Consider the following 16,748-nt stretch of genomic DNA (forward strand, 5'->3'; position numbering starts at 1 on the left):
TAGCAGACTGAGGCTGAAAGAAATTTAAAGACGACCTTCAAATGACTGCTGCTGCTGGAGAGTCTATATTTGTTAGTCTTCACCAAAATGAGTTAGAATATAAGGAAGAAAACTGAAGGAATTAAAGGAAATATACAAAGGTAGCTATGAGGAAAATATGCAAGTTTGAATAGAGCTGAGTGAAAAAAACTGAGAGTATAAGAGATAATAAACGCAAGGCCTGATCTAAACTGCTCTCCCTGTAGAGCCAGGAAAAGAACTGAAGGGGCTTCCACAGGCAAGAGATGGGAATTTAACCAATGTTCCTGCCTTCCTGATTGGACAATGGGAAACACCCATCAAGATGTACTCCACCTCAGAGGGAGAACAGTACCATTTCTTCAATGTTGAAAGCTCCCTTAGTGAGACACCCAGATCTCACATGTGGAGAGGTTCTCCTCTAGACCAGTATATGGCTGAAATTAAGAGCTAAAACAGCTGTGGAAAGAAATAAAAAGCTTAGCTCAGAATAACTGGATACAATGCAGAGAAAGTGAATGTATCCAAACAAAACAGGACCAAAGAAAGGCTTTCTATAACCTAGATATTCAAGCTGCAGGTACAGAAAGCCTTCAGCATTCAAATTACATCAAAAATGGGAAGAAAGTCATTTCAGAAGATTTCATTCAAGATACAAGGTAACTAAGCATGTTTTTCTTCCCCTTTAAGGTACAAGCCCAAGCAAAAAAACCACCCACATATTTATCTCTGCCCCCCCCTTGCCCTATCCTCATAATCATAGAGCTAACAGTTTAAAGACATCAATTCCCTTACAAGGACACTTGATATTTAGAGCTTCTAATGCAATTGTGAATGTCCTATGGCAATAGGTGAAACATCAAATACCTTCCCAGCAACTGATGTAACTGAAATAGCAACGACATCTTAAATGGGAGTACTACTACCTGTTCTTTGAGCTGTGTCCTATGCAGTGCTGCCAGTGACTTGTAAACAGTTTTCTCAAAACTTTGGGGAAAGCCCCCCCCCCCCCAAAAAAAAATTAATGCAGACTCCTCTGAAATCCTTGCAACTTTGCAGTATAGGTAATAGCTCTCTTATTTTCTGTAGGAAGGGGCCTGGCAACTCAAATATAAAAACCACTAAAAATACAGCTGTCCATTACACAAGAAAGTGCCTCTACAGCATCAGCAAGCCAGTCAGCTTTAGCAAAATACAATTTCAACAGCTTTCCATTCTGAGCTGGTAAATTCACAGGATATTTGCTTCATTTAGATATTGGCAAAAATGCCTCCTTCATATAAAAAACAAGCAGGTTAGAAGTAAATGTTTTATTCTTTCAACTAAATTCCAGTACTACAAGGGCAGTAAAACAATGATACACTGAAAAATTGCAGCAATAAACATTTGTTAAAGACTGATAGAATAAATAAAAACTACAAAAATGAGAAATTATATAAACCCATTCTTAACCCCCCAAAAAGTCATGGAATACAGAAATGCCCTCCTTCACTATTTCACAGGCAGTACTGTGGGCTATTTTCTTAAAAGTTGTCCATGGATTACATTCTAATTTAACTGTGAATACTGTTTTGCAGTGCACAGTTATGAAAACCACACTAACTTCAGTCAGAAGTGTCATTCTACACTTTTATTTACACATCAGTGAAGGGCAAAGTTCTAGTACACCAGCTTTAATCCTTTTACTTTTCAAACTTATTAACATAAGCCAAATTGTAATGATACAGCAAATGAGACCACTGGTATTAACAGGTAGCAAAGGTCCACATCCAGGTGGTACATCAGGGAGCACTCCAAAACCAGTCGCTGCATAAGAGTGGTTGCCACTGACAAAAGCTTGAAGTAACCAGTGTATGTGGGGGGAGAGGGGGGATATGGCATTGTTGCAAGTCTTTAAAGGACAGCTTGCAACAATAGAACAGGGTTTCAGGGCTGCCCACATATGCAGAAAACATGATTCATGAAACATCTGAAAAGAAAAATAAAATCAAGTCAGGGACAGCAGCTGACAACGTGACTGAAGACTGAACACAATTACTATGTAACCTATCCATATATAGACAAAGGCAATACAAAACATTTTCTTAACACCTGCAGGTTTACAAGACAATCCCCCTCCCCCAAAAATTATTGTATTTATGTAAAAAAATATAAAACACTGGATTGCCAGCAACTTTCATTGACATTCAAGTGTAAAACAAAATACTTACAACTTGCAGGCTGTTCTCCATATCGTCGCATGATCTGGTCATGCGTGAACTTCACAAATGCGTCATACTGTTCTGTGGCCAGAAAATAGTTCAAATGAGTGAGAAGAATCATATCAGTTTGTGCCAGTAGTCTGTTCTTCCAGTCATCAACAAAAGAGCTTCTTGCACCAGAAGAAGCCAGCAGAATGAATTGATATGCTCTAACCCGCTATCTACAGCCAGATCCCCCAAAATGGCTTCCATGGGCACCCACTGGTGCCCATCACTACCTTCCTCTGAGTGCCTGCCAAACTTGTTAGAAAGTGGGTAGAGGCACTAGAAAGCAGGACTTGTTATTAGCTCCCTCTTTCAAACAAATGGGTTTTCCACTGTAGGATCACAGGAAGACTATGTTTTCCTTAGCCAATGCGTGACTTCATTCCTCCCTTCAGTATTTCCTTCTTACTACCTGGTCCAAGGGATGAGGTATTCGATTTGGTTCTGCCTCATGTAACGGCCATTTTGGAGTAACACTTACTACCCCATTTCAAAATTCCAAAAGTGCCTGCATGATCTCAAAAAGCTTGGGGACCACAATCTACTGCATGTGATAACAGCAGAAATTGCTGCAGCATTCTACTTTTAGCTGTACATAATCCCTAAATGTGGTTTTCTGGGAGTATCAGCTACTGGTACTGGTGGAAGAAAGATCAGGCACCCTTTGCCAAGTGGCAGCAGAAGCACTTGTACTGCTATTGCATGCAGGTAAACAGTAGCTGAGTGGCCAGTGCAGGGCAGTGATGTTGTCACTGGTGCCAGGCACTGCCAGCCACTTGGAAAGCACTAGAATATAATCAATGCTGCTGACAGCTTTCAAAAGTACTAGATCCAACTCCTCTCGTGCCATGCTCAACCATGGCATCTGGCAGAAGCTTCTTAATTGTGCCTGGACATTGTGCTGTCACAACAATGATTACAGTCTGCTAGTGTCAGAACCATTATTTATTATTTATGTAATTTCCACTTACATCCCGCCCTCCCTGCCGAAGCGGGCTCAGGGCGGCTTACATATTCATGCATATGCATGAATATAATATAATAAATAAGATAAAAACCATAAAACAATTTAACAACCATATGACATAAAAATTTACATTTCTACATTTCGGTGCTATGCGCTTACAATCAGATTTATCTGTGTCTTAGATGGTGCTTTCTGCAGCTGCTATAGAGCAGTTTGCAAGAGGTGGGCCAGATGTAATTTACCCCAAAAGTGACATTATGGCAATTAAGGAACAGGTAAGCACAAAGACTGCAAGTCAAAACAGAAGCTCCTGTTTCAAGCCCACATCACGACAAAGGACCTGGACATTATTAATACCCACTTCGCTATCTTCCCCACACCACACTACATACGTCTAAACTTTACAATACCAGAAGGAAAATAGATTTTATCCTAAGTAACTATTTAGAAAACTAGGATAGCTGCAGTTATCGCCAACATACTAATCTATGCCCTCAAGATTTTATACATTTCATCATACCTGCAAGTTTTGTGGTCAGAATTTCTTCATACTCTTCACGAATTTTCTCTTCACGTTCTTTGAGTAAGCGTTCACAGATCATTCCAACTTGTCTGAGAGTAAAGAGGGGCTGTTCTTTTTTCAGTGGTGATGCTGTTGCAGATGAAGTACCTATGAATCCATATATACAGGGATAATTCAGGAAAATGTTAATGAAAACTGGCTTGACACCTGTTCATATACTTCCAGACATTTTGAGATTCTTATTATCAGACCTCATTAACTTGAGTCCAGAGAAAATTAGTCGCACTGTAGCCCCCCCTTAAAGTCAATGAGATTTAAGTGCAACTACCTTTCTCTGGATCAGTCTTTGAGCAAAGGCCTCTACAATTTAATAAATTCAACAGCACAGGGCACAAGATATTTGCAGCAGCAGAAACGAAACTGCTAAAATCTATCTGCATCAATGTGTAGTTATAATAACAAAGCATCTACAAACTAATTTGTTTTAAAATATGGATTACAGACTAGTTTTCAAGGACCTACAGATCCTACAAACAACAGGCAGCAGGTTTATAGAATGTCCTATACTGTGGCATAACATCACGCCCAGCCTTTCACCTAGTCTATAGCTGAAGAAACTACAGTTAGAACCACCTGTCAAAAAACAGAAAAGAGCATTTGTGTTTTTTTCTGGTAATGTTTCAGAAATACCACACTAGAATGGCAGCATCTCATACTTTACATTTTACTTGTGGTAAACTGGCACACTTCACTTGTCCCAATAAACTTGACTGTTATGGGCAATATTCACTGGAAAAGTTCACATTAAGAACTTTTTCCTAAAAATTAATGCCATTAATGCTCCCACCTCCCACAATAAAAATGCTTCCTTAATGAAATGTTTTATGGAACTTTCAACTGATCAAAGCCCAAACTCAATCATTTGGAACCAAACCACATCAAGTTATGCAGATTTGTTCATTAAAAAAAAAATCACCTGGCAAAGCTGGTCCAGTAAGGAGAAATGCTTGTGACTGTGCATCAGTAGAACAACAGGGATCTGTCTGCTGAAAGTTTTCTAAGTGTCTCCTCTTCTGCATACGTTTGTACTCCTGTTTTATATTGTACAGAATTTGTTCTGGAAGATAACAGGGAACGGTTTATATACTAATTGCCAAGTCTCATTTCAAACTCTCAGCATTTTACATTACTTGGTGACATACAAGTTTAACTACTACAATATGTCATGACTGCACACATAATTGCTTTCTGAAACATTGAAAGCAATTTTGAGCCAGTTACACTTAAAGCATGTTTTAGGCAGTTAAACTAAAAGGTTAAATTTGCACCCCAACTGCAGTGTCTTAAATCCCAAGCACTCTTCTCCACTCAAATTCCCAGAAGATAGGAAGTGAAGTAGAAATAATTGTCTTTAGTGTCCTCTGCTTCCTTCCCTTATTAACTGAAGGGAGACAATAGTTGTATGGTGACCACAAAACAACACTAGAGGCACAGCATTCATTCTGGCTTTGGGATTTAAAGACTATTGGTTATGGCAGGACTATAAAGCTGAACACAACATACAGAAATATTTAATCTTGCCCTTTAATCTTGTAGGCATTTTCATCGTCCTGCATGCTAGCACTCAGTGTTCAGATCATTTATCTGCTGAAACACCCATGCAATACTTATCTAAATCATCATGTGTTGCATGAATATTAGTATCTGTAACAGGCTTAGCTCAACTGAGCGCCATACTTCACACTAAGTAGCACACATGTTGCTCCATATAGTGTAATGCATCACTGCATACTGCATATATAACTGGCTTAATTTGTACATCATTTGTGGTACTGCTCTTTCCGTTCCACCTTCAGTTTAACAGTAGTATTTTCAAGTATGCTGCCTACATTGACATTTAACTGCAGCCACAAATACCTATGGGCATCCCTTGCAGATTTGAATTCTCTCCTCCCATCTCAACTAGCAAAGAAACAAACCAGTCAGCACAGTAACATTGGTTCCAAACTGGAGAATGCTGACTGGATGTTGGATTGGTTGGCTGCTTCTCTCTCTGGCTGGAGGAAAACTGAGAAGACACAACTAAAAGATCTCCTTGTCACTAGAAACAGGTAACTTATCTGTCTTTACACTATGACTTTAAAAAGCAGACAGTTCCATGACCAATAAAAAAAACCACCCCCAGTTAAATGCTCAAAGCCAACACTTTTGGTATGCAGGAAATGAAGCAGGCAACTTCTTTGCCTCTCCCACACTCTTCTGCAATTCCAAATACTCTTGAAACATGCCATGGCTTTTTCACAAATGCTTATCCATAGAATCTTGACCGCACTAAGCAGCATTATATTATGGATGCACTTAGGCTACTGTGGGGGAAGACTAGGCGACCCTGGTTAGAAAAATGGCAGGGGGAGACTAACCACTAAATATAAAGAAAAGAAAAATATTGCCTTTCATGAACCTCAAGAAAAAAATACTCAGGATTCTCATAAACAGAAGATAATCTCAAAATAGTAATGATCTGAAATAATCTTACTACTTAGATAAGAATGCCAGATGCCCCACTTTCAGGCCCCACCTCTCCACTGCCAGCCAGTTGGTCAGCGGGGGGTGGGGGGGAAGAGAAATATCTCCTCAAACATGGAAGACCACCAAAATTAAACATGACATTCCTATGTGTCCCAGAAGTGACACAGGCATGTCAGCGACATGGTACTCTGGTTTTGGGGCAAAACTCTATGGCAGAAGCTAATTCTACCATAGGAAAAAGGAAAGGTCCCCTCTGCAAGCACCAGTTGCTTCTGACTCTAGGGTGACGTTGCTTTCACAACGTTTTCATGGCAAACTTTTTACAGGGTGGTTTGCCATTGCCTTCTCCAGTCTTTTACACTTTCCCCCAGCAAGCTGGGTACATTTTACCGACCTTGGAAGGATGGAAGGCTGAGTCAACCTTGGGCCGGCTACCTGAATCCAGCTTCCACCAGAATCGAACTCAGGTTGTGAGCAGAGAGTTCAGACCACAGTACTGCTGCTTTACCACTCTGCCATAGAGTTTTGCCTAAAAACAAGAGCGCTGCCCCCCTTATGTGCGTATATAACTTCCTAGTCATGTAGGCACATCACATTTATTTTCAGCGTCCCCCCACATTCCCAGTAAGTTCACTGTTAGCAAGTCCAAGGGATCTGGCAACTCTATTCTTAGATGAAGTGTTGGAATAAGTTACCACTCAAAAGAATTACATTCCTTCCTTTCTAGAATCTAAAGGAATTTTGAGTGATTCAGGCCATCAGGACCCAACTAGCCATACACATGATCCCACCTCTTTTACCTTTCATTTAAATTAAGTTTCATGAAAATAAGATGAACATTTTTAAATACTTTTGTTATAAACCAGTCTCTAAAAAGCCAGCTTTCATCCATCTCTACCTGTTAAGATTTGCCTAGTAACATTTACATCTCTCATCCAACTCATATAATACCCTTAGTTTGAATCAGTGGCACTGCAAGATTATTGGCAGCATTTGAATGTAAACACTGTATAGGGCCAAAATGATATCACACACTTTAAAAATAAATTAAAAGAGTGGTGGTGGCAGCAAGGGCTGCGAGAGCAATGGGGAGAGTAGGGGGCGGCGAAAGCAGGGGAAGCGAAAACGGGACAGCAAGAGCAGCAGGGAAAGCGGGGGAGGTGAAAACGGGGCAGTGAAAGCAACAGGGAGAGGGGTGGTGGCAAAAACAGGGCAGCAAAAGCAGTGGAGGCAAAAACAGGAGCGAGAGCAACAGGGAGAGCGGGGGCAGCAAAAACGGCAGGGAGAACGGGGGAAGCAAAAGCAGCAGGGAGAGCAGGGGATGCAAAAACGGGGTGGCGAGAGCAGCGGGGAGAGCGAGGGAGGTGAAAACAGGCAGCGGGAAGAACGGGGGAGGCGAAAGCAGGTGGTGGGGAGAGGAGAGGCAAAAACGAGCGGGAGAAGCAAAAATGGGCGGCAAGGAGAGGAGGGGCCATACAAGTGGAAGTGGAGTTTGGGTGGAGCGGCCAGCTCCCCCCATAGCTATGGGTCTGATACTGTATCTAATTTTTGTATGTGGAAAATGGTGGTTTGACTCAAACCTGGAAACTAAGAATTGGTCACTTGAAACAAGATACTGCCAGCAAAAAAAAGGGGGGGGGGTTGCGGCAGCAGCCAACCCTGATTCAGGTGTTCCTATCTGATACTGAACAGACACTCAATGGAGAAAAATTCCTTTTTTTACTGTGCTCCCAACTCAGAACAAGAGGATATTCCACATTAAAAAGTACATGTTGATGTGCAGATCCAGTGTTACCAGAACTGCATGCAGAACCAGGGTTGCTCTCTGTGGGCTAACAGACAAAAATGTTGCAGGTCAACCCTTGCAGTGACTAAGTTTATGCTTCTTTAATCTTTAAAATATTCCCATCTAAAAAAATAATTATTCCAACATGCTGGCACTTTCAAGTTATATTTGGCAAGTAAACTTTTAAAGGGGGAGATGATATGACTTGAGTGTCTCAAGAATTCTGCCTCTGAAAAGCAATTAATTGCTACTATGAGGCCTAATACAAAGATTTACTAAAGATTTTCCCATTCTAGAGTAAGCACATGAAGGAAATCAAAGTAAAACTAAACAGCAACTCCTGGATAATTAAGATTACATTCCAATTTCCATACTGGTTCAATGAATGTGTAACCTCTATTGGAGAATAAAAGATGGTGCAACAATAATTGTTGTTTGTCATTTCAACAAGGGTGACACACCACTTCCATTCCAAATTATGGCAATTATTCTGTCACCTTTAATTTCAGCCTGTGCTTGAAAGACTAATAGTTAAGATTCAAGGCCTGGCATTTCCAAGGTAGCTGCAATGACATCCATCTTCATGATTGCCTCAGTTTCACTAAGTAGCATCTGGATACAGAGAAGTCAGATCTGTTTACTTTAGTTATTGGATAGATCACTGGTCAAATGGGAAAACCTGCAAGTTGTTCATGCCAGTGACACCACCATTTTTGTTTCAGTTCAGTTTATTATTACAGTCACTGGCCAGAACATTTTAGTCATCTAGAACAACCTTAAAAGTACCTTATAAAAAGTTCCACAAAGAATCTGCCTTATTTTTGTTTTGTTTTTGACTGGTGTGAAGAAAAATGCAATCCTATTGTAAAAAAGAAGTGGTCTCTTGGAGATAGGTTGGAAACTTGGACATATAGAGGAATATGTAACTGAAGACTATAAACTATTCCCAGGTAAGCTTGAGTAAGGCTGTTGCAAAAAGCAATTAACCTGACATTTACTGCTTCCATGTAATTGCAAGTTATTTTCAAGGTTTCCTTTTCTTCTATTTCTTCCAGCTGATATAGCCACTGCTTTTCCCAAGGAGCCCTACTATACTTCCTTACAATTACTTCATTTACGTTTATATCTTGAAGTCCAGGAATTTGCATATTTAATACAAGGCACAGCCAAATTAGCTTTAAACACATGAAATGAGGTCAAGGTTCTTCATTTTTTCCAAATTTTAAAACTTCAGGATAGTAGAGAAAGCTTCAAAAATGTCAGAACCAATTCTAGTGACTAAAAGTTGAATTTGTGCAGTTACTCCACTAAAAAGGACCATTTGGAGATGATACAATTCCACATGAACTTTGAGACCTGCAGTGGTTCATTTTCAAATCAAATCTGATGATAAACATGCAAGTGTAAAACACGCCTAAGGATGTCATAGTATTAGAAATGTACAATCTCAAAAACATGCTTGATGCAAGTATAAAAGCTCTGCAATACCCCTACTTTGATCATTGATTCATTTACCTTCACCTAGTTTTAAGAGACAGTAAATCTATGCATAGCCAGTACCACTTCAAACTTTGGGGGGGGAAGGGGGGGGGTCAGGTCACACATTTTATGCTGCATTCGTTTAAAAAACACCACACAAAGTCATCAAGGAGAAGGATTCCAGCCTTGCCTTCTCCATGACACCTATGCAGATTATTATTTTTGGGTTTTGGCTGGAAGTCTGAACCAGCATAGTAGTCCAGACAGGTTTGCCATCTCAGCTAGAACTAGGCCCTAATACACAATCTCAGCGGCACTCTACTATCAGAAACTTAGAATGGTATGAGATTTTATCTCTATTAACTAATGTTTATCTGAAGTCCTATAAACAGTACAGGAATACTACAACAGTGTATCATACTGCTATTAAACTCTGTTCTGTAAATGCAGAGTAACTAGCTGAAACTTTGAAAGGTGATCAATGCACCACGCACTGCAGCTAGATTTCTTGTTTACAAGTTTTATGACACATAATTTGCTTCAGATGTGAACAGCTGGAAAATCAACAGGACTAAAGAAAACCAAGACAGCATTTAGACCATCGAACCAACATAGTAGCTGTTCAAATATAAACCTCCTATTTGATGTAATACGTTTTGAACATTGTTTGCTACTTCACTGAAACTATGCTGATTATAAAGTATTTTAATAATGCACCCTCTAAGTCCAAAACATCCAAGCACTCACGTTAAGGACTGAGACAAATTAATGTTCAAGTAACTCCAAAAAATCTTCAATGCTGTGAATTCAACTGCTCTATTCTGAAACCAATGCCTATGGGCCAGCAATATAGTTATGCAGGGCCCTAGTAATGTAAAAAATATCCTTGGATATATTTTTGTATTAGTAGCCATGTCACTTGCATGACTTGCTAACATAGAACATCAGTTTTCAAGAATGAGCAAAAGCTTCTAGAATCAGGTTTGAACCCTACATGAAAATTTCTGTGAGTGAAAGGCCATGGAGCTTCCCTCTCTCCCACTGTTGCAGTTCCAAAGGCTCCCAAAATGCTGCGGGGGGGGGGGGGGGATTGGAGTATTTTGCAAAGTGCCTCTTCTTCTGTCTGCAGAATTTTAAATAGGATCCCAGCCAAAGTTGTCATATAAATTCTGGGAGCTTCTACTTGTTCTTAAAATGTGCAACCAAATCTCAGTATTGATGGTGATAGCAGATGCACCAGTAAATACCCTGTTATGTGTGCACTACTGCCCTTAAATAGGATGACACACTGACAGGAAACAAGGTCAGCAAGGTAGTTACATAGGATGGTAGCAGCATAAAGGATATCCTCAGATCTTCTATCTGTATATTGTATTAGAGTTCTTTTAGTATAACAGCTATTACCATATTTATTCAAAAGACTGACAACCCCCTTAACACATTATACACACAAAAATACTTGACATAATTGTAAATTGTGTATGAATGTAAGACAATCCCCCCCTTTTTAATGGCATACCTGGGGGGGAAATCTAGTCTTGAATTTGTATAAATAAAGGTAAAGCTAATCCCCTGTGCAAGCACCAGTCGTTTTAGACTGGGGTGAGGTTGCTTTTACTGTAATACAAAAAGCAATCAAATTGCTATTATGACAGCATTGTAGTCAAGCCTTGCATCATGCCTCTGTAAGGAATTGTGCATGTCATACAAAGAAACCAATGTTACTGGCCATTGAACAATATACATAAACACATAAATTGACCTTTCTCAATACTAGGCCTGTCACTAGACAGCTCCTGGACTTTCTTGCATATTAAACACATTTTAGACTTCAATTTACTGACTAGTTAGTCACATTAAATGTTTACAGGATTTATGCATAAATGGCCTGTCATCCAAAAAACATATAGCACTAGTTTTCATGTCTGTTTCTTCAGACTACTCTAATTGCCACAGAAATTTGCTCAGCAGCTCCACATTGTCAAGATTTCCTTTGAAGAAATTTGGCTGATCTGGATGACCCTTCCAACTGAGTTTAAAATTGATCCTGCTTTGTCTGGATTCATTTCCTGCACTGCAGTTAGCACTTAGAAATTAAGAGCAGTTTCAATAGTACTTCTATGGCATATTAAGTTTTCCATACTTTACTTTAAACTGGTAATAACTACATTGAAAACCATGGAGACTCCCCCTTTAAGTAATTACATGTTTAACACTGACCCCTTTAAGGAATTACATGCTTAGATTTTTCAAGAGCATGCTATCCTCATGACTTGCAGATCACATCAATCTGTTTTTCAACTCACATCTATACAAAGTAATCATAGTACAGATGTTTCATCTTCTCAGCTAATCCAAAAGATTTAAATAACTCATGTCTCTCCCCTTATACTAACATTGTTTCATTGTTTTATATAATGATCCTAAAGCCACACAATATATACTCCACTAACTTGACATAATTTATATCAGTGTTAAAGACACTAAAGGTTTCAGCTTAGACCATGATACCAAATATTTCAAAATGTTGGTTTAGCCTGAAAGATGATGTTAATTCCCATATATTCTGAGTAATCTACTACAAATTAGGTTCATCAGTCCCCAAAGTTTAATAAGAAATGGAATCAAAAGACCAATTCAGACAACTGTTGCCATGTGCTGACAATCATTTTGTAGACTAGTTGTAGAAAACTGTTAACCAGTTTCTTATACAAAGAAGAGAGACTTATTAAAACACTACATTACCTGCCACAAATAATGACAAGTAATTCAAAGACAAATAATCCTACAAATATATGTGTAAATTCAACTGAACCTAATAAGCAATATGCAATTAATAAATGTAAATCTAGAATGGTGAAAACGAGAAGGAAAATATGTACCACAAAAAAAAAAAAATGAATGCTGAAGAATCCTGCTGGGATGGGTTACAATCGACTATACTGTGGCCTGGCCACAGAAATGCCAAACGCGTCTGTACAGTACACTTTGATACATTTATAGATTACTAAATGTGTCTTGAACGAAGATATCCTAACTATTACAACACATAAAAATGCTTTCTCATCATAATGGACGACTTCTTACACTCATGGCATAGACAATATACGCCCTAATGAAATCGCATTTAAAAAAAAATCGGGCCGACCTCTAAGGGTATGTTGAAGACTCGGACTTAATTGGTGGGTGGGGGCAATTCTTTTGTTGTTGAATCGGCCCCTGCCATTGCCCAAGCTACTGTGCGTGATTGATGACAGACCCCGCTCCGCACCCCTCCCCTGGTGTTCGAGTCGGAGGAGACGGCGGTGGCGGCGACACTGCCGTCTCGGCTTAGGCAACGCACTCACGCCCCAGAGTTAATGGCTGCAACAAATCGATTGCCTGTACCGGAGAGGAAGAGAAAGAAGCGCAGACAATCGAGAAGGGGCGGGGAGAGAACCTTGGCTGGGCAAGATACCGACTTTTTCGGAGGCGACGATTTTTCCAGTTCCTCTTTCTCTCCGCACCCATAATTACCGCCCCAGCCCCCCCTCTCTGTAGGGCCGGGGGGGGGGGGAGGTGCGTCGGCGCCCCAGGGATTTCCCTTTTCTTAAGGCAGAAAGAGAAATAAGCAAGGCGGCCCCTCCCCTCCCCCCTGTTCACCCATCTACCGGTTCAGCCCCATTATCAGCCCCCTTCAGCGGCCTCTCCCGTATATGCCACTTCCCCGCCCCCACCGCGGCGAGAGCGGCCATTTCCATTGTGCCGACTCGGCGGCGAAAGCCAGCCAAGACGGGGGAAGGGAAGGGAGGTGGCGGCGAAAGTGAAGCCCAGGGCTTCAGGAGACCCGGTGGGGGAAAGAAAAGGCGGCAGACCCCTCTCCCCTTTCCCAGCCCCCCAACTAGGCTTCGGTCCCGGCCGCTCCTCTCCTCCCCGCCCCCCCCCCACTCTTCCATGTCCGGCCCCACCCAAGCGCCCCTTCAGCCTCTCGTTACCTGTGGTGAGGCGAGTGGACACTTCCCCGAAAGGCGAAGGCTCCATGCGCAGGTACTTCTGCGGGGACGAGGCGAAGGAGGCCGCGGAGGAAGAGGAAGAGGCCGCCGCCGAGGCGGACAATGGGGCACAACGCCGCCGCTTCGGCGACGCCGGGCTCAGCAGCGGGTCGAACTCCAGAGTCCGTTTCAAAGTGGCTCCGCAGGCCATGGCCGAGCTGAACGAGGGGAGAAAGAGGAAGGAGGAGGGCGGCCGGGGAAAGGAGGGGAAGAGGAGGAGGGGGCGGCGGCAGCTGAGCCGGCTCGGCCTCCACCTAGAAAGCGGCCGGGAGATCTGACCGAGGGCCGGAGAAGAGCACCGCTTCAGCCGCTGCCGCGCCGCGTCAGGCTCAGGGTCGCCACTGCTCGCGCCGCCTTGGCTTTCTTCTTGCCGGCGGCCTGAATCTCCAGGGAGCGGCCCGGCGCTCCTGCCCCGACTGGGCTCTGGGGCTCCGCCCGCGGCAAATCCTCCCCGGGCCGTATCCCGGAGGGTGTCTGGGCCGGTGGGAGCCGCTGGATGGGAGGCTACCCGGCCTAGGGCGGCCGATGAAGAGCGATGGCGTTGACGGCAGCTGCACCGCGTCTCTCTGTGACTCTTCCACACCAGCAATATGGCGTCAATAACAACGCCGCTGATTCAAAAAGCAGCCCTCGCCAATGCGCTTGCGCGGCACGGGGGTGGTGGCTGCCGCAAGGGTTCAGGGGAGTTGTGGTTTCTTCTCCTTTATCTCGGAACAGCCGATGTAAAAGAGCCCGAGGGAAGAGTGAAACTACATTTCCCGTCATGCATCCAGATGAATAATTGACTTCCGAGTTAGTATTTAAATCTCTATGGCAGGTCTTGTACTGTAGAAATGCCAGTTAAACGGGAAGGAGGAAAGGCTATTGGAATGTAACTATAACCTAGGAGTTAGGTAGGCGAAACAGCTGTTTGTGGAAAATGTGAATAGTGGGGCTAAAGAAAGAGGACTAAAGTAAAACTGTCTATATTCAGGCAGGTATGAAAAGTAGAAACAGATTATGGAGTTATGTGGATGAATGGGCAAGAGATGACATTGAAGAGATAGGAATAGGTTTTTCCCCCTCAGAATATCTGGCTTTTGCTGTTCAGTGTAGTGGAAAAATTGGTGGATCCAGGGGGGTAGCCATGTTGGTATGAAGCAACAGAATAAAGTTGGAGTCTAGTGGCACCTTTAAGACCAGCAGCGTTTTATTCAAGGTATGAACTTTTGTATGCATCCACACTTCAGATATAATGAAATGGAGGGAAACTATTCAAACATAGACAGAGGCTGAACAGCAAATTAGCATAACATGATGAAGCTATTTTGAGACAACAGGAATAACAAGTGTATAAAGTCAACAGCTGTATGGATTTAATTAAGGGAAAACAACAGCTTAAGCAATAAATGTTTAAATAGGAAATAAATGTGTAAGAGGATCCTTTCTAGTTATGGGAAGTTAACTGAGGCTCCTTTATGATGCCCCATTTGTCTCCCCTCAAGCATGAGGGTAACAAATAGTATTTCTTTCTTTGGTTGGGATGAGGTGCATAATATACTTTGGAATGGTATTATTGTTCTGGATTGTATTTTTATTTTATTAAATACCTTACATAAAATGTCAAGAAAGTGTATATCTTTAAATGGTTCTAGAGTTGAAATACCACACCTGACTATAAATGTATTGACATGACCAAATGAATGCTTGAGTGTTTTCCAGGTAGCATGATTTGATATTGTATTGTACACATGTCTTTATTTTTTTCAAACTATCAATCTGCTTTTTCTCAAGGCCACAAAATTGCAGTCTTAAGTCTGCAAAGGATGACAATAATATATATGCTTTGTACTGCAGTCTTAAGCAGAAATTTACATATTAGGCCACTCCCCCTGATGTCACCATTCTTTCACACAGGTTTTTTTGTGTGGAAAAGCCCAGCAGGAACTCATTTGCATATTAGGCCACACACTCCTGACACCAAGCCAGCTGAAACTTCATTCCTGTGTGTTCCTGCTTTTAAAAGTCCTAGTTGCCAAACTTTTTACGCATGGGGGCACATTTGTAATTCTGACAAAATAGCTGCTGCAGGAGGTGGAGCTAAGCAGAAAATATTAAGGAACAAGGTTATACATAACCAGGGCATTTTTTTTGTAGAAAAAGCCCAGCAGGAACTCATTAGCATATTAGGCCACACCTCTGACATCACCATCATTTACATACTAGGCTACACCACTGATGGCAGGAACTGATTGGCATTTTATGTTACACCCCCACCCGACATCACTTTATGTGCAGTCATCCAGCCACACTCACATCATGTTTCTGCTGACCAATGCTGGAAGTTCTAGGGAGAGTAAAGACACTATAGTCACTCCAGCAGACAAACACCACATGTACCTTAGCTTAAAGCAGTTTCCAAAACAGTCACCAGATATTGCCATGCTGCTAATTTTTTTAAACAGAGGAAAGAGCACACTGAGAAACTCAGGACTGTGTGTGTTTAAATGTCTGAACATGTTCTAAAGCAAGGCCCGATCTGAAATAAATTGTTGGGCCTGACCATATTGGGCTGGGCCATATGTGTATCTATTTAAGATTAGGTAGCAGAGATATAAACTTTATAAAGGACACAGAAAAAACAAAGATTTTTTAAAAACTTAAAACATTGACACACACTTGTTTTAAAGGTGTTTTGTTTGTATTTCTCCCATGGGATCCAGGGAAATGGGCAAAGGAAGCTCTGGCTCTATCTCTCCCTCCCCAGGGGACCAGGATGGAGGGTGTTTCAGCCAATAGAAGGAAGAGAGGCTTGGCTCAGTAGCTCCACTGTGCAATTGAGAGAGCCTAGCAAAGCAAGCTCTTCCTCTCCCCCTTCCCCCCCCCTCCAAAGAAGGAAGCCTCAGCTAATGGGAAAAAATAGCGGTTTTGCTCTGTAGGTTCTATGCGACTGAGCAAGCCTGGAAAAGCAAGCTGTTATGCAGAAGAAGCAAGAGAGGAGGAGAAGGAAGCAGATGACAGCCAGTCACTCAGGGGCCCGATAGCCCTCTGGGGGCTTGATTCGGCCCCTGGACTGCATGTTTGACACCCTTGCCGTTAGGAATAAAGGAAGCTGACATACAAAACCATAGAAGGTTTTTTCATATACCTTCAAAAGGTGGAGAAATTAATTATAAAGCAAAAGTGTAAA

General features: G+C 41.8%; 1 protein-coding gene across 1 annotated transcript; it reads right to left on the bottom strand.

Moving 5' to 3' along the window:
• Window positions 1–1,313: 1,313 nt before the first annotated feature.
• On the bottom strand, window positions 1,314–14,253 carry AKIRIN2 (akirin 2). Its single transcript, XM_060236928.1, has 5 exons — window positions 13,523–14,253; window positions 4,731–4,871; window positions 3,752–3,901; window positions 2,229–2,300; window positions 1,314–1,987 (listed from the first exon to the last, which is right to left on the bottom strand). Exons 1-5 carry the CDS (start codon window positions 13,728–13,730, stop codon window positions 1,977–1,979), a joined length of 582 nt encoding a protein of 193 aa, XP_060092911.1. The 5' UTR covers window positions 13,731–14,253; the 3' UTR covers window positions 1,314–1,976.
• Between the last annotated feature and the right edge of the window lie 2,495 nt (window positions 14,254–16,748).

The sequence above is a fragment of the Heteronotia binoei genome, chromosome 1 (genome assembly GCF_032191835.1).
Source record: "Heteronotia binoei isolate CCM8104 ecotype False Entrance Well chromosome 1, APGP_CSIRO_Hbin_v1, whole genome shotgun sequence".
NCBI classification, from domain to species: Eukaryota; Metazoa; Chordata; class Lepidosauria; order Squamata; family Gekkonidae; genus Heteronotia; species Heteronotia binoei.